Source organism: Sus scrofa, chromosome 3 (genome assembly GCF_054392235.1).
Source record: "Sus scrofa isolate SSC_HxYL_T2T_F1_AM1 chromosome 3, Sscrofa_HxYL_maternal_Yorkshire_Landrace_v2.0, whole genome shotgun sequence".
Classification (NCBI taxonomy): domain Eukaryota; kingdom Metazoa; phylum Chordata; class Mammalia; order Artiodactyla; family Suidae; genus Sus; species Sus scrofa.
Window position 1 is genome coordinate 126270696 of NC_139385.1, and position 21980 is coordinate 126292675.

Genomic DNA, 21980 nt, shown 5'->3' on the forward strand with positions numbered 1-21980 from the left:
TGCCTGGAAATCTTGGTAAGCTTTCAGGAATTGTGCCATGATAGTTAAAAGCTGTTGTAAGACTAAAATAAACAGGGCCCACATGTGGTCCCATACGAAGAGGGACAGGCAAATTTTGAAAGTGAGCTGGTTAGTTTCCTTTACTTCCAAGGTCATACAATGGAATTATCACCACTAATTTTTCAAACTACAAAATCTGACGGGTAAAAAGAATCTGACAGACCTATCTTCATGAACTGGAGTATACTATTCAAAGTGTCTCTTGCATAGGAGAATGCTAACCTGCGCTAGAGCAGTCAAGACCTATTTCAACATAGTTCTCTCTTAAATGGTGCTCCATGAAAAACTGCTTCTGTGGAGTAACATATATTACTTGAGAAAGGCAATTCCACTATCAATAAAGTTTGGTAAATGATGTGTTAAAAGAAATCTTTAAATTAAGATTTTAATTTCAAGATAGGCTACAAGTACATATTGTATAACGTAGGGAATACGTTATATTCTGTAATAACTAAATGGAGTTTAACCTTTAAAAATTGTATAAATTAAAAAATTTTTGTTTTGTTTTTTTAGGGTAGCACCTGTGGCATATGGAAGTTCCCAGGCTAGGTGTCCGATCAGAGCTGTAGCTGCCGGTCACAGCAACACCAGATCCGAGCCGCGTCTGAGACCTTCACCACAGCTCACGGCAATGCTGGATCCTTAACCCACTGAGTGAGGCCAGGGATCGAACCCACATCCTCATGGATACTAGTCGAGTTTATTAACCACTAAGCCACATTGGTAATTCCTATAAATTTTTTAAACCAAAAAAAAAAAAAAAAAAAAAAAACCCAGCAGGAGTTCCCGTTGTGGCTCAGTGGGACTGCATCTGAGGACGCAGGTCCTACAAAGACAGAAAAAAGAAAAAAAAAAAAAAAAAAGACAAGAAAAGAAACTAGCATAATGATAAAGCAAAAAAAATTAGAAATTAAAAAAAATCTTAACAATTTCTCTAACACAACTTCTTAAAACTTTTAATATGTGTCGTGGAACTTTAAAAGAGGAATGGTGTATATGTCAGGTAGCAATTGCCCAGTGCATGTTAGCACGAAGTCCTATTTTAACCATTCATAGGATTAATGTTCAAGGAAGACACTTTGGGAAACATAATCTGGCCCAAAATTACTTTTCTGAAACTCCTACTATGTAATGTTTCGGGTAAGGATGAAAAATCGCTTTCCTTATCACCAACTGCGCACTTCAACATTATTATAAAAAAGAAGAGGTTATATTATAACTTAAAATACACAGGACGAGTGAAGTTCATATGTCTAACAGTAACTGTGTATGACTTATAATGGAATTAATGACAATATACTTCACTCTCAGCAAACAAAAGGTCTGTGCAATAACGATGAGAGACAAAGCACTAATCCATATTATCATTAAACATTTAAAATGAGGTTCTGTCCCCAACACATACTATTCAGCCTGGAAGTAGGTCTGGCAGTGGTGGACTGAAGTGTAGCTGGCAGGATCTCCGATTTGATGGTTACGCTGGTGACCGCACCATCCATCCTCTCTGTCTCACATAAGCCTGGTAACTGTGCTGCCTTCTCCAGTGTGGGTAGTAACTGATCAAACTGGTCAAGGTCAGCTGTAAACTAAGAATGAAAACCAAAGTTAGAGGAAATATATTCTACACTTTCACCCGAAACAATGTAGCAAACAAGTTGTTCCTTTAAACTATATAAATTGAAGGTGACTATGAGAGAATGGAGAAAGAAGAAATAATTAGATTGGGGCCTCAATGAAATAACATGACCTAACACTGGAAAAAATATGAATGCTTATGATATTAATATACTTCAGGATACAAGATAATATGTACATCATGTTTATCTACTATATCTAGGTAAAAAATTTATGCATTGGAAAAAGACTGAGCTGGAAAGAACTGTCAAGAGTCCTGTGTTATGATGACACTAAATAGGTGATTTTTTGGGTCATATTTTTCAAAATTTTACAAAATGGCTTACTTTATGATGGAATAAAAAATATGGTTACATTGATATAATTTTCAATAATTTTAAAAAATTTGGGCAACTTTTTAATAAATAATATATTAGCCTCAAAGATCTCAGAAAGGTTATTTCTCAGAAAGGACTTAATGGAATAAGAAACAGATCTACTAGAACAGATAGGCAGTTCCTATATCTGTCTGAGCAGGCTGGCCTTCATTTCAAGATATTATTGTGTTATGATTACCTTAAAATAATTCATCAACATAAAATGTCTACCTGTTAGGGTTTCATTATTTAATTAAACTAAAATTTGTTTCTAGATTGTATAACAGAATTACCCTTTGTATTTTTTTAAATGCCTGGCTTCTTTCACTTAACATATCTGAGGTTCAGACATCTTGTCCTAAGTAGCAGTAGTTCATTTTGTTTTCATTGCTAAAGAGTATCCCATTGTATGAATATGCTACTATATATATATATATTTTTTTTCCATCTTTTTCTCTTTTCTAGGGCCACTCCCGCAGCACATGGAGGTTCCCAGGCTAGGGATCTAATCTAAGCTGTCGACGCCAGCCTATGCCAGCGCCACAGCAACAAGAGATCCCAGCCACGTCTGTGACCTACACCACAGCTCATGGCAACGCCGGATCGTCAACCCACTGAGCAAGGCCAGGGATCGAACCTGCAACCTCATGGTTCCTAGTCAGATTTGTTAGCCACTGAGCCATAATGGGAACTCCTGCTACAATATATTTATCAATTCTACTGTGATGGGTTTGGGAGTTTTTCTGTTTTTTGGCTAATACAAATAAAACTACTATGATTATTTTTGAACACGTCTTTTGTGACATGTCCAAAAAGTACTAACCATAAAGGAAAAAATTGAAAAACTGGACTACATTAAAATGAAGAACTTCACTTCATCAAAAAGCACCATTAAGAGAAAGAAAAGGCAAGGCATAGCACAGAGAAGATATGTGCAAATATATAACTAATAAAGGACTCACCCAAAATATGTAAAGAACTCTTAGAGGTCAATAAGAAAAAGACAACATGCTGGGAAAATGGGCCAAATACTTGAACGGGCTATTTACAAAAGAAGATATCCAAATGACCAATAAATATTTATCAGGGAAAGGCAAATTAAACTATGAGAGAGCACTATACAGACCCCAGAATGGCTAAAATTTAAAGGATTAACAATAATGAGTATTAACAAGGACAGAGAGCAACCAGAAGGAACTCCCGCACACTAGGAAAACTGGCACTATCTACTAAAGACGAACACAAACATATTTATGATCCTACAATTCCATTCCTAGGTATAAACTGGGCAGAAGCGCATGTACTTGTGCACCAAGACAGATGTGCTAAGATTGTACACAATGGCATTATTTTATAAAGATGTTACTTTTAATTTTAAAGAGAGTTTTAATACAATTATTATTTAAAGCTGTTTTTCAGCTTAAAAACTTGGTATTAGTTTAGTGGTACCAAGAAACATGAGATAGCCTTTTAAAGAGCACACATGTAAAGAAATAACCAAAATAGTGTTAACACAAGCAGTAAATAGAGACAAGACAGAGCACTAAGGGAGCGGAGAGGAAGGGCATGTCTAGCTAGGGCTACGGGGAAAGGCTTTACAGAGATGATGTCTGAACTGTCTGTGAAGGATGAGAAGAAGTTCAGCAGACATAGAAAGGAGAGCAAGGCAGAAGATGCTTAGAAGAGACATGGCTTATCCCAGGAATGGCAAGGACTTCCATGTGCCTAGAATGCAGTATGCCTGAGGGAAGAGAGAGATTTCTGTGAGACGAGGGCAGAAAATAATAAAGTTGGCTCAAGAAACTATAGAACCTACACATTCTAAGTGTGCATCTTGTTTTACAGTGGAGAGTCTTATCAATAAAATGCTTTGTGAATACATTTTCAGCCATTTCATGGATGTCTATATTCTGGCTAAATAATTTCTAAGCTCTTAGAGGGGAGGGGACTTATTTTCTGTCCTTAAATTCCTTCAGAGTCCACAGCAATTATTCAATAAATGAAGCTGCCTGTAACTCTGCACCCTAACCCCTCACCCCAGCCTAAACACTGAGGTTCCTGATCCGTAACAATTTATGCAAAAGTTTATCTATATTTATTTGTTTCAGGGCATGTTATATACCCTGCTACCCAGAATACTCAAAGTCTCTATTCTGATGGTGGCAGGGGGTTGAAGGTGGTTAGAATCAGGTGAGAAGGAAAACGACTTTAGAAAATGCTTCAGAGGAAATTAAATAGCAAAGCAAGCCAGACTAGGCAGCCTTGTCTACTCACAGTTTGCTCTCACTTCATTTATATGCCGTTCTCTGGGGAGTTTGTTTATTTATTTACTTATTTATTTTTAGGGCCCCAGCCACCACATATGGAGGTCCCCAGGCTAGGGGTCTACTCAGAGCTGCAGTTACTGGCCTATTCCACAGCCACAGCAATGCCAGATCTGAACCAGGTCTGCGAGCTACACCACAGCTCACTGCAATGCCAGATCTTTAACCCACTGAGCCAGACCAGGGATTGAGCCTGCATGCTCATGGATTACTATGAGGGTTCGTTACCACTGAGCCACAATGGGAACTCCTGGGGAGCTTCTTGAAAATACAGGTTTCTGGGTTCTATTCTCAGAGAGTTGGATTTAATAGGTGAAGAGATGGGAGGAAGGGACAGGGAAGTTATTTTTCTTTTAAATCTCCAGAGATGTGAACCTGATGTTATAGAAAGAAAGAAATGTCTATTTTCCTAGAATGTCGCATTAATATTGCAGCCCTCCAAGGTTCCAAAGAGAACCACTGACACCAACCTTTTAATACACGTCCAATGGATAGGATAAAACATAGCCTGAATCCAAAAATGGTCTATGGATGGAGTGAAATAAAGGAAAAGAAAACATAACTAGGAATGTTCATTCTGTGAAGCAAGGAAGTACCTACCTGGCTCTGTGACTCCAGTTTAATTTCCTCAGGAGGAGGTTTGGTCATTGGGGTTGGATTTGTGTTACAAGGATCCATCTGTTCCTTCTTTTCCACTTTTACCTTTACGTCATCCAGGCTCAGGTTAGGAGTTGATCTTAAATCTTTCTCATCTTTATCTAAAAGGTAGCGTAGAAGCTGATGGTCTTTTGATTCTTTTTTCTTTGAAGCATCCAGTTCCAGTTTTATACCGGAGTTCCCTGGTACCTGCCCAGTCACTGACACAGAAGTAGAGGCACTGTCCTTTTTATCAGGCTCCACAGACAAAGTTGTGATATCCGAGGGGCTACCCTCCTGTAAGAGTCGGTGGAGAATTTTGTGCCGCTCCGTCAGTGAGCTATGAGAGGAGGGGCAAGAGCCACTTGAAGAGTTAGCAGAGGCAGAGCTGGAAGTGCCTGTGCAAGACAATACCTCTTTGCAGCTTGTGTCTATATCAGCATGCCGTAACTGCTGCTCTGCAGTTGTTGTCAAAAGCTGCACCAGTTTGTGACTGGTTTGAGAGTATTTATTGTCCCCATCTGAGAGTCTGTCATTGTTATGCAGAAGCCCAGAATCCAGAGGTTTGCCATCATTAGAGCTGTTGTCAGACTGAATCATTTCATTTAAAATGGATGCAATCTCTTTGTTATCTTTGGACTCAGCTTTTGCTGGCTGTATATTTAATCTGCTAGGTGAATTCTGTGAGCTCATCTGCCTGAGGACTGGAGAACCAGCAGAAAAGCCAACAGAGTTATTGGGTCCTTCATTCATACTCTGCAAAGATGTTACTGGGATGTTTGAATAAGATCGGTTACTATTATTACAGGCAGTACTTGTCATGCTAACAGGGGAGTTTAATGTCGGAATATTAGGAGGAAATGAATTGTTCGGCATTCTGGGTCTTGTTGCCAATCCAGAACTAACTTGCCTCCTTGGAGACATGAACTGTGCAAGGGATATTCCTGTACCTTCCATAGGAGAATTATTGAGGTTTAAAGGGGGATTAGTGCTCTGGGAACTAGCCTGTCCCTGGTTTAAGGCAACACCGGCTACAATCTGATTTCCAGGTGAGCATCCAAAACTCCCTTGGCTGTTGCTAGAATTACTGTGACTGCTGCTGTGAAGGTCTGAGCTCTGTTGGCGGTTTACTCTGGTGGATACCATGTTGCTGTTGGATGGTGGCAATGAAGATGAACGGGCCACACCGTGAGCTGGAGAGATACTAGGATTGACGGGAGGATTTACCCGGGGAATTGACATTCCAGAATTAGTGTCATCTTGAGGAGAAAGACCACTGTGTTCCCTGGAAGGGGAAAAGACATTGTTATTCAAACATCATTGCTGCTTCCATTATAATATTTTTATGATGCATATTATAAAACAAGATCATTAACTTTACTAATGTTGCAGACTATCAAGCAAAAAGCTTCTGCATCACTTTAAACTAAGGAAAAACAGTGGACTGTTAATACTACTATGAAATACTAGTAGCACTTAATAGGAAATAGTGCTTAAGGTCTTGTAAATTTGATCGTAGTTTTAGTTAAATGGGAAGGAAATCTTTCCTGGCCTTGAAAAAAGTCCAATATATGTACTTTTAAACTTTTCAAAATTTAATACAAATAATTAACACTAAGAGAAACTTCTCACACCTGTTTACAAAGAATTTATTCATGACTCCTTTGTTTCAGCTTTTAAGTATTTCAACTCCAAAGAGGAAGACTGGGTAAGGAAAATACTGTGTCACTGATGTAAAAATTAAAAAGGGTGACATGCAGACATAGCAGATGTTTTGAAAGAGAAATCACAATATGAAAAAAAGAACTGTGCTAATTCCACTCACAAGCATAAATTAAACTAAAATTAGAAAAAGCAGAATACTGAATTCACATTTTCATCGAGTTCTTTACTCAAATCCATAATTATGACAACAGATTTGTGACTGGTATTACCATGTTCCAATAAGCAAATATATCAGATGAGGGAAAGATGAAGTGAGGGAAAATGTCTTTGTTTTTGTTTAATGCTAAATTTTAAATAGTTGTAAATGTAGGGTTTTGAATAATTCATAGGATAAAAGAATGGCTTCATGAAGTTACCATATAGAATAGTGTACAACATAGTTTGGGAAGAGAACAAATCAGAGGCAATGACATTCAAAAATTTCGAGTTGAGAGATTAATAATTTATAGTTTGAGAAACTCTCAACTTGAACTCAGAAGCCTCTAAATTTTGCCCTAATAAAAATAAAACACTTTCAAAGTTAAAAATAACATTAACAAACTCAAATCTTTTATGACCATAGGTTCATTTATGGAAAGCTGATAATTTTTAGCCACTTTTTTGGTTTTCACCCCTAAAACAAGCATTCAGCCACACCTTTCCTGTCTCCCTTTTTGAACAGTAAAGCTATTATTAAATGGCAAAACTATAAAAGCCAGTATGGATATACTGATTATATACCCATCATGCCAGTTTAATGCCTAATTTAAAATCTGTTTTCTAGCCAAGAGTATAAAAATTTTTTCTCTAAGAAGAGATATGTGAACTGACTTATTTCATATGAAGCTCTCCAAATAAGTAGTACCTGTCGATGATATGAATTCCCATGATGAAAGGCTGCATGTCTGGACTTTGAGGGTAGCAAAGTTTACACTTGGTGTGGGCGCTAAGCATTGTCCCATCATTCAATATGAACCTATAGGATGGGCTGGAGGCAGTGCCACGAGTCATCACTGTTTCAAACAAAAGAGAAACCTAGTTAAAAATTCTGACAGTTGTACTTTGGGCAAAGGAGAATTACCACACCTCGTTTCTATCTAGAACCTCATTTTGAATATCCTTCCAACTGCTGCCTGTTCAGACTCAAAATAAAGAAGAGTTCAGACAAAGCAGATATCTGAGGGGAAAACTGATTCCAGGTGAAATATACCAGATGATAACAAGTTTTAATTTAGTCCTATTTGATGGGTGCCTCCTCATAGAAATTATGATTACGAAGAAACCACAAAACACACACAAAAAATCAACCTTTATCTTTCCCTATAATGGGGAAGCGCCTTAAATTTCTTAAGTATTCATTAAAAATACCAAGAAGCAACTTTCTCTCCTCTCATTTTTAGTATTATCTCTGACAATTTTCCCCCTTCTCGGCCGGCTGATTTTTAAAAACAGCTTTGTTGAAATATAATTATTTACCATAAAATTCACCAAGTTTTGATTAGTCAGAGTTTTTTTTTTTTTTTTTGTCTTTTTGCCATTTCCATGGCATATGGAGGTTCCCAGGCTAGGGGTCCAATCGGAACTGCAGCTGCCAGCCTGCGCCAGAGCCACAGCTCACGGCAATGCCAGATCCTTAACCCACTGAGCAAGGGTAGGCAACCTCATGGTTCCTAGTCAGAGTCGTTAACCGCTGCGCCATGACGGGAACTCTAGAGTTCTTTTTTTAAAAAACATTTTGTTTAATTTTTTGTCTGCTTCCATGGTATACAGAAATTCCTGGGCCAGGGATCAATCCCGTGCCACAGCAATGACCTGAGCCATAGCAGTAACAGTGCCAGATCTTTAACCTGCTAAGTCACCAGTGAACTCCAGTCTGTAGAGTTCTGTAACTAAAATTTAAATTTAAATTTTCAATCAGGAATGTGAATCAATAAGGCTCACACTTGACAAATTATTATTATAGCCATATTATTACTTTTGATGCTTGAATTTAGTTTAGTAAGCATAATAAGATGAAGCCAACGATTACTAATACAGAACAAAAACTATGCTAAGGCAGTCAAAGCACTATATAAACAACATGATTTAATTTGGCTTTAATAACAGACAAAATTCCTACCATATTGGTAAGTATGTATCAAATATGTAAAGGCTATATCAGACTACTAAGTAAAAAAAATGTCATTGATGTTTCAGTAATATGATAGAATTCTTCAAAAGCAAGATTTAATAGGTAGATTCAGCTATACCAAGGTTAAAAATCATATCCACTGAAACACAAGAACTACTATCACAAATGACTATTACAATTTAGCCTGTAATAAATGTTAGTCCTATTTTTCAAAGATATTTGAGAAAGAGTTTCAATCATACTTTAAAGACATGAAAAAGACAAAATGACCAATTGATAAATAATTTTTGAAGCTATATATTACTTTAATTCCAGCTCTCTTTTTTGGGCCATGCCCAGGGCATTCAGAGGTTCTGGGGCCAGGAATTGAACCCGGCCACCACAGCAACTTGAGCCACAGCAGTGACAACACCAGATCCTTAACCTGCTGAGCCACTAGGGAACGCCCAGGAGCTAGCTATATATTACTTTAAGTAAAGAGAAGACAAGCTGTATTTTACTGTCTTGGGTATACCATTTAAACTGAAGAGGGCATAATCTGCTGTAAATTTATACTATACATAAATCTGCCTAAGTACCAAAATCAGGATTTAAAATTAACGACAAGGATTCCTTACCTATTTGGCAATTTCATTCAAATCACTGCCACGTTTAATATAACACATGGAGAAATTTAGTAGCTAATGAAGTAATAAATGCTGAGGAAGAGTCTTGAATGGAAATCAATAATTTCTGTGTAAGGATATAAATGTTTGCTATGACAAAACCCTAAAAAAATTTAACAATTCCCAACTGTTAATATTTTTTGACAATATATTTTAGAAAACACAACTACAACAAAAGTAACATTTTAAGATAAGTTATTAACCTGGGATGAAGAGACAACTACAGATATATAAAGGGCCAGACAAGACATAGTATACTTCATGTTATTTTGCTTATGCCATTTTGTCTATTTCTTATCATTATTTACTGGCCTTAAGAAATTCTGCTGGATGGAGTTCCCGTCGTGGCGCAGTGGTTAACGAATCCGACTAGGAACCATGAGGTTGCGGGTTCGGTCCCTGCCCTTGCTCAGTGGGTTAACGATCCGGCGTTGCCGTGAGCTGTGGTGTAGGTTGCAGACGCGGCTCGGATCCCGCGTTGCTGTGGCTCTGGCGTAGGCCGGTGGCTACAGCTCCGATTCAACCCCTAGCCTGGGAACCTCCATATGCCGCGGGAGCGGCCCAAGAAATAGCAACAACAACAACAACAAAAGACAAAAAGACAAAAGACAAAAAAAAAAAAAAAAAAAAAAAAAAGAAATTCTGCTGGAAAACATTCGTTGGCTTTTCTGACTATCCAATACGGTAGTCACCAGCCACGTGACAAATTAAATTTAAAAGTAAATAAAATTTAAAATTCAGTTCCTTAGCCACACTAGCCTCAGTTCAAGTACTCAATAGCTGCATGCGGCTGGTGGTTACAATACTGAGCGCACAGCTCTATACGATCTGACTTCATTTTGCATTTCTAATCTTCTCATTGTTTCCTCAACATTTCTCCAATGTCTCTTTGAATAGGAGATAGATAACTTTTTACTTACTTAATTTTGCTTTCTCAGGTAGAATAAACAGAAGGGTTGGCACGGTGTCCCATTCTTGTTTCCCACTCTCTATTGAATTGGACAACCCTTTCCATACAAAATCATCCACTAAGTACTTGCTAACTTTTCTTCAACTTGAATCTCATCTCAATAAGTAAATACTAACTTGCGATCAACTACTGTAACTTTTCTTTGTAGGACAGATTTTAAATATTAGCTGTTCTCAAATGCTTATATTGTATCTCAATTTACGTTTTTGCTTGTGTACAACTCTAGACTTACTTTTGTAATGGAAATTAATGGATGGAAATTTCTTTTTCTTCTTCTTCTTCTTTTTTTTTTTTTTTTGGTGTTTGCGTCTTTTCAAGGGCCGCACCTGAAGCATATGGAGGTTCCCAAGCTGGGGGTCCTGAAGCTGTAGCCGCTGGCCTACACCAGAGCCACAACAACGCCAGATCCAAGCCGCGTCTGCACACCACAGCTCATGGCAATGCCAGATCCTTAGCCCACTAAGCAAGGCCAGGGATCGAACCCGCAACCTCATGGTTCCTAGTCGTATTTGTTAACCACTGCGCCACGAAAGGAATTCCTCTTTTTTTCTTTTTAAGGCCACACTAGCAAGCATGTGGAAATGCCCAGGCTAGGGGTAGAATTGGAACTAGAGTTGGCAGCCTACGTCACTGCCACAGCAACACTGGATCCCAGCTGCATCTGTGACATATGCCACAGCTTGTGGCAAAATCAGATCCTTAACCCACTGAGTAAGGCCAAAGACCAAACTTGCATCCTCATAGAGACAAAGTCGGGTCCTTAACCCACTGAGCTACAACAGAAAGTCTGAAATTTCTTGATTTATTGACAAGCCTTTTAAAGTGAGGAAAAACTGCAAACTCAGGCTAGCATGGGAACATTAAGATACCCAATATGGATTACAGCAACATCAATGGTCCTTTGGTGTTTATGCTGCCTTAACTTGTAGGACATTATCTAAAGCGGTAAAAAATTCCAAAACTGAAGAATCCCTACATACAGGAAATGATTACACTTAAAGTTGAAGTCTTGAAGTTAGATTATTTATTTTGGATGATAATGTGTGAACTAGACTTAGCATATCATAATTCACAACCTTTGAAATGAAAAAGGGCAATATTAAATATACTAAAACTTTAATTAGAATCTAATTAAGACTATCCATTAACTAAAATTCTGTTAGAGAGGTAAAAAGGAAGGCAGCATAAATCAACGAAAAGAATAAAAGCCTAAGAATCAGATTTAGGTTTGAAGTCTGAATTTGTCATTTATAAGATTAGGACTTAATAATACAAATTAGCTTTTGCCCATCATCGCTAAAATGGAACCAGTTTACTGTGAGATAAAATCTAGGATAGCATGTACCAGACAAGTATTTCCTGAATAAACACCAAAGAAAAAACAAACAACAAATAAGCAGCTTCCAAAGTACTGGAGTCTTACTCATTCATATTCAGCCAATCCCAAGACACCATTTATACTAGTAGCTTCAACTCTATATAACAATCTAATATTTTGAATTAAGACGTGAGCATGGGAGCCATAATTCTTTTACAGGACTGGCTGGTCAATAAACATTTGCTCTATACACCTAATTTTCCTCATAAGAAAGGTCTGGGTCTGGAAAAAACTATTTGGGATTTCATTTAATCACAGATCCTGGCCTTGCTTTCTGATGTAGTTCTGCCAGGTTTTGATCCTGGCTATCTGTTTCTGAAATTTTTAGAACACTTAGTAGGGAGGGATGTTACCGATGGGGGTTATTGACATCCCAGAACTCTTCAAAGAACCTTTAGAATGGCAATTGTTTTTAATTTTTTTTCCCTCAGAGGAGGCCTCAACAGAGCAACAAAGCAAAGGAAGCTGCTTCCTCTGGTGATAGTAGCTGTAGAGGTGGAGATATTTGGCTTTTCCTCTCCACCCAATTTAGTGCTGAGATAACCTCAACAAGCATGTCTTACTGATGTTAACTATCAGGATAGGTTTAAAATGTGCTGCAGGGAACTACAGGTTAATGCTGACAGAGATTTCTCTTTCTTTTTGGTATTTTCCTAAATATACGCAGAAAAAAAATACAATTTAACTCCCTAGTTGCCCTCAGATTTTCAGTCACCAATGAGTAAACTCTATTCTGTATATTAAAATCTCTAAAAAAGGAAAATAAACTCGTATTTTAAATGTTTTTAATAGTTTGACATAAAATATTTTCAGTTAGTTCTGTTATACAGACCATGGACATTCCTGTTATTCACATGAGGACTTAGGTTTTATAGCAACACTTCTAAACTTCTTTTTTTCTTTCTTTTTTTTTTGTCTTTTGTCTTTTGTTGTTGTTGTTGCTATTTCTTGGGCCGCTCCCGCGGCATATGGAGGTTCTCAGGCTAGGGGTTGAATCGGAGCTGTAGCCACCGGCCTGCGCCAGAGCCACAGCAACACGTGACCCGAGCCGCGTCTGCAACCTACACCACAGCTCACGGCAACGCCGGATCGTTAACCCACTGAGCAAGGGCAGGGACCGAACCCGCAACCTCATGGTTCCTAGTTGGATTCGTTAACCACTGCGCCACGACGGGAACTCCTAAACTTCTTGATACTACAAATACTTTCCAACTATATCATGATTTTTTAAAAAATGCAAATAACTTTATTTATTTGCTTTTTTGGGGCTGCACCTGTGGCATATGGAAGTTCCCAGGCTAGGGGTCAAATCAGAGCTACAGCTGCCAGCCTTTGCCACAGCCACAGCAATGCCAGATCCTTAACCCACTGAGCGAGGCCAGAGACCGAACTCACACCCTCAGGGCACTAGTCGGATTTGCCTCCACTGAGCCACAATGGGAACTCCTTAAATGAAAATAACTTTATTTTGTGATTATAAATAGAGAAATAAAAGTAAACTTGTATAATCCCATCACTCAGAGATAACCACTGTAAACATTCTATGAATCTTCTAAAATTGGACAGATATACAAAAGTGAGATCTTACTGTATATACTGTGCTTTCTTAGCTTACTTTTTAATATAAAAATATGTCATGGACATCTTTCAAAGACAAGAATGACATTATATTACATCACTGATAATAGGTAAATAGAACTTTTATAAAACTTTTCTAGGCTATCTAGCCTAACATTTTCCATGACTACTGCTCTCCTTAAGTGCTAATAGATGTGCTAGAGAAAGTATTCTGAGGGAAAATAAGTCTGGATAACAAAGTCAAACAGGAGCCTTTAACACAGAATTTCCCAGAAACTTAAATATCTTCAATATGTCTTATGTATCTCCAAAAGTCAGAGAACGAAACGTGTCCCATATTTAATTCACCATGAAACATCACTTCCTAGTTATAGCTATCATTTAATAGCTATATCTATTCAGATCTTGGGGAATCTCTGTTTTAAGTTTTCTGAACTTCTCTGTAATAAAACATTTTAGACTACAGACTCTGATTCAGCAGTGTGGGTGGAGTCCAGAAATCTGGTTTAACAACTGCCCCAGATGAATCCTATCAGGGAACTCAGGAAAGCATTTAACCTAGACTTTCTTCTAAAAGAATGGTTCTGAACTGAATAGAACTTGGGAAGCTTTTCCAAAGCATGGACCCCCTCCTGGATAAAAAAATTCCTCAGGTGATTCTTATACCCCTTTCTCCCAAGTCTCAATGGAGAACCACTGCTTCCATCTAGTTCATGCTGAATGCTCCCATAAATTCTTTGGCTGAAATGTGTTTTCAAATTTGATTCTGGAAAATAAAACAGTCAACATCCTTTAAAAGCAATCTGTGAGCTATCTCTGTCAAAAGGAGCTGGAAAACTAAGCTAAGAACTTAATTTTATTTTCATTTTTTGGTCTTTTTAGGGCCGCACCCGTGGCATATGGAAGTACCCAGGCTAGGGGTTGAATCGGATCTGTAGCTGCCAGCCTATGCCACAGCAATGCCAGATCCTTAACCCACTGAGCAAAGCCAGAGACCGAACCTGTGTCCTCATGGATACTAGTTGAGTTCATTACAGCTGAGCCACGATGGAAACTCCAGAACTTGAATTTTTAAAGCACATTAGGATTTTATGCCTGTCACTGCCTTAAAAAAGTAAGTTAAAGGCAGGGAAAAGGATAGATGGAGGACAAATTGTTCTTGCCTAAATATTAGTCAGTGTAGAGGTTTTACATTTTAAAAGTTCTACACAAAATCAAGGACAATGGTATAATTTGTCTCCTCCTTTTGCACTGTCCCTAAGTGAAGAGGCAGGAGGGAAGCTGCAAATGCAAATTTACATATCTCTCTCCATTCCTGACAGACCAGTAGTTCTCAAACTCGATGTACTTACTGAGCATTACCTTTGGAGCTTGTTACAATACTGGGTCCTCACCTGAGATTTTAATTCAGCAGGTCAATGTCTTTACAAGTGGTTCCCATGTAAGTGTTTCCTGGACTACGTTTGTCTTACAAGTTAGATACTGCTGAATATAATATATCAGAAAAAGATGTGCTCAACCCACGGATGCTATTTGGCCAGTTGTCCAGAATCTCCAAAACACTAGAATCAGAGCTATGTGAATTCTGGACTAATTCTGAGAAAAAAAGTTATTTATATTGAGGGATTTTTTTTCCCCTAAAAAACATAGAAGGACATTAAGAAATTACTAATGGAGAAGTGTTGAATTATATTTCTTTACATTTCTCCTCGCTTGTTTCACTTCATATGTTAATGATAGCTTGCTTGCTTATTACACTTTAATCAATCTATTTTATAGAGAATTCCAATGGTTTAGAAACACAATACTTTAAACCAGGGCTCAATTAAATCTGCAGGGAGCCTAGTCATTTGGACAGTGAGACAATAACCTAGACCTGTTTTGCCTTGGTCAAAATGTTTATATAAACTATAGGCAAATAAAATTAAATCTCTTAAGTAATAGAAAGTCCAACTTATAAAGTTAAGGCAAGAATCAGAGTGTATCACATACTTCAGTACTTTGGGCAAAAAGTGGTGACAGTGCTGTGTCTCCCCTTAAGTCAAGTGCAACTGCTGGTAGAGGGCATCACAAAGTTTGTGCAACCAGTGGATGGCATTAGTTGCTTATCGCAATGGTTCCCAAACCTGACTGCACTTCAGGATTGCCTGAGGGAATTTCTTGGTCAGACCCACTGAAATACCATCTTTGGGGATGGTAACAGTCTAGTAAGAAGCCTACTAGAGAATCACTCATCCATTAATCTGTAGGAAGCTGTCCCAGAAGTAACCAAACTAGTGAGATTTATACAGATGGCTTCCTGAAAAAAAAAACAACAAAAAACAAAAAAACAAATCAAGCTGCTTCCTCCACATACTACTAGGAGACGGCTGATCTACAATGTAATGAATGGAAAATCCTCTGTAAACTTAGGAAACCTAATATTATGGGAAAATGTTAAAATTAATAAAGGTGATGGAATAATGAAAAATATTTTTAAAATCATTTTTCAGGAACAGGCATACAAAAAGTCTCTTTCCACATAAATTATTTCCTTAGAGATTAGAGAATAAATTATACCAGGAAAGGTGTACTAGGCTACCATAATTACATGATAATATTTTAAAAGTATATTAGGAGTTCCCCTTGCAGCTCAGTGGTAATGAAATGGACTAGTATCCATGAAGATGTGGGTTCAATCCCTGGCCCTGCTCAGTGGGTTGAGGATCTGGCATTGCTGTGAGCTGTAGTGTAGGTCACAGAGATGGCTTGGATCTGGCATTGCTGTGGCTCTGGATCTGGCTGGCAGCTCCAATTCAACCCCTAGCCTGGGAACTTCCATATGATGCAGCTGCGGGCCCCCCCCCCCAAGTTTATCCAAATCCCTTATCTCTGAATCTCTATGAATGTCTTGGCCTTAACGCTCAGATAATTTCCCCTGTCTTTCTTATAATACTGGTAAGTTCCTTAAGAGCTGGGAATATACTTGTTTCATATTCCCATTGTACTTACTATGACACAGCAGTTGTTCAATTATTAATTAATAATTTCACATGACATATTTTTTAACTTGAAACTTCAACCTGAGTCAGGAGACAGAGGCACTGTAACAATCATGGATTAAACATACATGATATAGATCTGTATCGCGTGGAAGCCCTTTGATGTGCCTGTTCTGCTGGGAGCGATCTTCAAAAGCCAAACAAAGACATCACTTCCTCTCTAAAGCCATCCCTGATTCTCCAAGTCAGAATTTTTCTTCTTTGGTTATGCCTCTATTACAGCCCAGGTCACAATGATCTTTAAAACTGCCTATATATTCTCCTAATAGATTTTGAGCTCCTTGAGGGCAAAACCTTGCTTCAGTCACCACTGTATCCCTGGCAACTTACATAGTTTTCTACGGATGTGTGGAACTTGATACATGTCTGCTGAATGAATGAATGAATGAATGACCAAGTGACCGCCACATGATATCCTGTTCTTTAAAATGTGCATCCCAAAATTCAGGATCCACTCATGAATTACTTTGCTTACCCATTTCTTCCCTTCCTAAAGTGATTATTGCAAAAACTGTAATTTGGAGAAGATACTTATCAAGCCATAAGTTCTATATAAATTATTCAGTATTAATAAAGAGCAAGGTTAATGAAAATAGTTGCAAGAGGAAAAACTTTACCTTCTTGAAATAGTTGTCTGGCATACGATGGCTCTCTGCCTTGAGGTTGGAAGAAAGCATATATGCACTTTCTCACTAAATCTTCCCAGCCAGTTCTGCCCGCAGCTCTCAGGGAACTGGTATCAATAGAGATGATTTTACCTATACAAAGAATGAAACTTTACATTTATGACAGCCTCTTGATATGTCACTCCTATTTCAAAACTAACAATTGCATCCAAGGAACATTCTGTCCCTGCCCCAAGTGCTTAATGGACAAAAGCATCAAAAAGCACTATTACTTTTTATTACATATGGTAATGGAGTAGATCAGTGACATGATAATAATAAATTTTTTTGGCCTTGGAGTGTGCTATATTATATCCTAAAATTCAATTCCAATCAAATATTAAAGTCATATCATAAAGACCTAAAGCTGCAGAGAATGAAGTAGGTCAAATTCCTCTGGGCTTGCACTTTTGGTCCTGTTCTCTCTAATGACAGGATCACTTAGGGGGGACAGAGAAGCAGAGAAGAAATATATTATTTTGGTTTAAATTAATTTCAAATAATTAAGTGAAGAGAATATGAGAAAATAAGGAAGTCTTTCCTCTTCTGCCTCCTTGTGGGACAATACTGCATTTAAGAGTAAACAAAGACTGAAAGCAACAAAAGTTAAATCAGAAAAAGACAGGTCAGAACACTAAGATCTGCCAGGCATTCCGCAAACAGACGTGTGCTTTATAAAATTTAGTGGTGATGTGATGTTGTTATGACATTTCCACAAGTTTCCTAAATGAGTATAGAAAAATTCAAATTATTCTGTAATTATGGGCCAATTAATCCAGTTTGTAATTATTCAGATCCACTTTATTTTATTTTTTATGCAATCTTATATTCACGTGAAATAATATAGGTTAAGATATATACATGTATCATATGTGTATGTAAATACATAAAGGATTAGATAAATAAGATGAAAACTTGCAAACTCACCATCCAGCTTCAGAACTTGAACATTACCAATATCATCAATATAATTCCCAGATGTGTGTACTCACTTGCCACATCCCCTTGTCTTTACACTCTCCTGTCAAATCTAGATTGTTCCCAGTTTTTTGCCATCACAATCAATACTGCTATGAATATCTTTCACATTTTCCATAGTGCATGTGTATGAGTTTCTCTAGGGCACATATGTAGGAATAAAACTGTTTAATTGTAGATTATGTGAACGTTCAACTTTATAATATTAAACTGCTTTCCAGAAACTTACACAGGAGTTACTGTTAATCCAACATCCTCTCTATCACTTGGTATTGTTGGGCTTCTTTATTTTTTACAATTAGCAGGTAAAACATGGTTATGGTATAACTTTGTATTTTCCAATTAATGAGGCTGAATATTTTCCATGTTTACTCACCACTCACTTTCCCTCTTCTGTGAATGCCTGGTTGTCTTTTCCTCATCTCCCCTTTTCTTATACAATCAGTTCAAATCTATTATAGCACTGTTTGCACCTCTTCATCTTAACTAATCCCTCCTTTATACATTTCACCTGGTTTGTTTAGAAATAAAGTATTCATTAGACCTCTTTAATGTAGGGTCTTGAATTTAATAGACCAAATCTGTCTGATCAGGCTGTCGCCCAAGTCTTGGCATAAATATTTTTGTTGCTGTTTTGCTTTTTAGGGCTGCACCTACAGCATATGGAAGGTCCCAGCCTGGGGTTGAATCAGAGCTGCAGCTGCTGGCCTACACCACAGCCCACAGCAACACGGAATCAGAGCTGTGTCTGCAACCTATACCGACCTACACTGTAGCTCACAGCAACGCTGGATCCTTAACCCATCGAGCGAGGCCAGGGATCCAACCTGCGTCCTCATGGATACTAGCTGGGTTCGTTACTGCTGAGTCACAACAGGAACTCCCAAGTCTTGGCGTAAACGTTGATGACAGAAAGAAAATAAATTAGAACTTAAATAAGGGAATTTTTGTTATTTTAAAAGTTTGGGTAATGCCTAGTGAACACTGATTTGAAACTACAGACAGTTTTGGGTTTTCTAAGCGTTGTAATCAAACTTTGTCTCATTGTGTGAAAGACTCAGAGCTGGCTATAGTAGACGCTACTGTTACACAGCCTTCATATGCAGTAATGCTCCTCAGAGGCTGTGACTAAGGGAGGTGTGCGTGTTTGGGTCCATGGTCAGTATTGGCCCACATAAAGGCAAGAAGTCTGTAACTGTGGGACTAAAGGGAGGAAAAGTGATGAAATTATCAGTAGTGGTAGCAAATGATCAGGTAACGTAATGACTACCTTAGGAGAGGATCATAAATAGATTGATTTAGAATACTTCTGCGAGCTAGGGGAAAGTTTAACCAACCAACCAACCAAATAAATAAACCACAGTTCAACACTTCCTGGCAGAAGACTTTTTTTCTTTTTTAAAAGGACACGAACCACCCCCATGTAGAGTTTCAAGTGCCACTAAAACTTAAAGAATTAAATATCTAATACTTGTTATAACTAGTTTATGATTTTTAAATCTATAATATAGCAAAATGTTAGTTTTACATTTTAAGGCTACTTCACATTTCTCTGGCATCTTTCCAGTTTATATTTTTTCTCCTATCTTTTGTACAATAAGTGTGCACAGTACAGTGATGTCCTTTTAAGAGTGCTCTGGTAGAAGGCAATGCAATATAAAGGAAGAGTTCTGTAGCAGGGCCTAAAGATGTCTGCTCTCAGCAATTAGCTGTATGGTCTTGGAAAAGTCACCATTCCCTCATTTGTAAAATGGATTGGCTAGATTCTGCAATCTCTGAGGTTCCCTTTAGATTTATAATTACTTTACGATTCAGGACTTAATTTATAAATTTTTATAAATTTATTTTAAAATCAGACATATTTAAGATTTTAATGCTGGGTCCTTAATCAAAAAGAAAACTACCAGCTGTAACACTTCCTATGGAAAAATATAGTCTCATCCTCATGGATACCAGTCAGGTTCATTACCACTGAGCCACAACAGGAACCCCAATATATTCTTCTTTAAAACAACCTAATTTAGGATTCAATTTGTAGAAATGCAATATGAGGAAATGCTGAAATACACTGTTCCTAAATTATCCTCACAATTTTTAGGCCTCCCTTGTCTTCCGCATTTATTCTGTGGTCTAACCATTACCCCTTTCCAAAGGGCTTTTATTCTGCTACCTCTCAAGCTCTTACTTGGTTTTACTGACACAAAAGACCAGTTACATGTTTTAATAGACCCTATGTTTCCTCTATGCAGAAATATTTTTGGTTTTCAATATGGGTTTATTAAATTTTTCCAGTGCTGTTCATTGGTGGAAAGGGGAAAAGAACTTGTACTTGGTAGGCTCAAAAAGGGCAGGAAGAAAGTATGGGAATTGATTTTTATGACCCTCTGATGCTGTATCTCTAAGCTCCTAGACGTCCTTTTGCTATTTTCTACTATCAGTGCTAATCTACCCCCAGTGCATAAGTAGAGCAGCTAGGAGTTTATCTTTAAAAACACAAGAATAAAGCACACAATATAGGAATATTAGATTTCTGGGACTAAAAAAAATAATAAATATTGTAACAAGATCTTATAAACAGTAGTAAAGTGACAAAACTAAACTTTCACAAAAAGCAAAATTTAGTATAAATGATTTTTAAAAATCTTGACCTGCTAAAAAAATCTATCTGTAGTATCCACCTCTATTTTAAAATTAGAGTGGTAAGTGATACATATATAATTCTGACTGATGTAATAGTATGAAAACCTGAAAGCGTTAGTGAAGATAAGATTAAACAATATATGAAAAATGCTTTATATATTATAAAGTACAGTAACAATTTATTTTTGCTGAAAATCAAATCTGAAGTAGACCTTTAAAAAAAAGGGCTTATTTTTAGGCACTGTTACAGGTTACTCACTTTCTGACTCTACTGCCCTTCTTTCAGTTCTTCTAACCTACTTTTCTGTCTTACTCTGTTTCCTCAATCAGGAGACTCATTCAGCACCATGACCCTTCCTCAGCGCACCCTTGCAACACCCGTACTTTGCATAGCTGACACAGTCTCATCTTTTGGGGCTTAAGGGAGCAATATCAGCTTGACAGGCCTTCTGTTAACCAGCTAATTTAAAAACAGGATTTCCCTCTTAGTTTCCCTTATACTACTCCACACCTTTTCCATTAAAAAAGTACTGTAATTTGTAATTTTATCATTGTATTTTGCTCAATTAAGTACACCCCTGAGCAATCACACAGTGACAGCCACTGCTAGGCATTCAATCAGTATGTGCTGAATAAATTTAAAGAAAAATAATCAAGAAAAAAGGAAACATACATTTAAGCACAAGATTTTTTGTATCTACTTATAAATATACATATATCTACATTTGTATATATTTATAAATATATTTATACCTTCATTGCCAAATTTCTTTCCAGAATTATGAAATAATTTATAATCAAAATATAGACATATGAATAATTATAAAATAATGTTCTCCCCAGCACCCTGCCATAACACTGATGACAGTATCCAAAAGGTACAATATCAAGACAATCATCTAAAATGTTTTCTGTAAAGGTCTAGTGGACAAAAGCCAAACAGCAGAGAACAGAGGGACACAATTCGTTTTAAGGGCACAGTCACATCATTAATACTGACAGAACATTCTAAACTTTGCAGTTAGTACCTGTAGTATCTTGCTTGGTCATAAAGGATTCTACACCCATAATAGCTGGAGGCCGAGGTAATCGCCGGGCAATACAAATCAAACATGACTGGAAATCTGCCCAAAACAAGAAGGGGAAATTGAAAGGAAGAGGGTAAAAAGTGGTTCACATCTATCATCTGCCATTAGTGGTTTTTATAAAAACAATATAT

The 21980-nt window shown here is 37.4% G+C and overlaps 1 protein-coding gene and 1 long non-coding RNA gene across 27 annotated transcripts in view; both read right to left on the reverse strand.

The window, feature by feature from the left end:
• The window catches only part of NCOA1 (nuclear receptor coactivator 1), a 253860-nt gene that overhangs the window by 50161 nt on the left and 181719 nt on the right, over positions 1-21980 (reverse strand). For all 26 annotated transcript variants that reach the window (XM_085015947.1, XM_085015954.1, XM_085015948.1 and 23 more), the window contains 5 exon segments: positions 21790-21885; positions 17096-17236; positions 7581-7728; positions 4976-6296; positions 1466-1646 (listed from right to left, as the gene is read on the reverse strand). In XM_085015947.1, coding sequence (XP_084872073.1) covers positions 1466-1646; positions 4976-6296; positions 7581-7728; positions 17096-17236; positions 21790-21885 — 1887 coding nt within the window.
• LOC146404930 (uncharacterized) lies at positions 12269-14132 on the reverse strand. Its single transcript, XR_014842519.1, has 2 exons — positions 13038-14132; positions 12269-12742 (listed from the first exon to the last, which is right to left on the reverse strand). It is a non-coding gene; the product is annotated as an uncharacterized LOC146404930 (long non-coding RNA).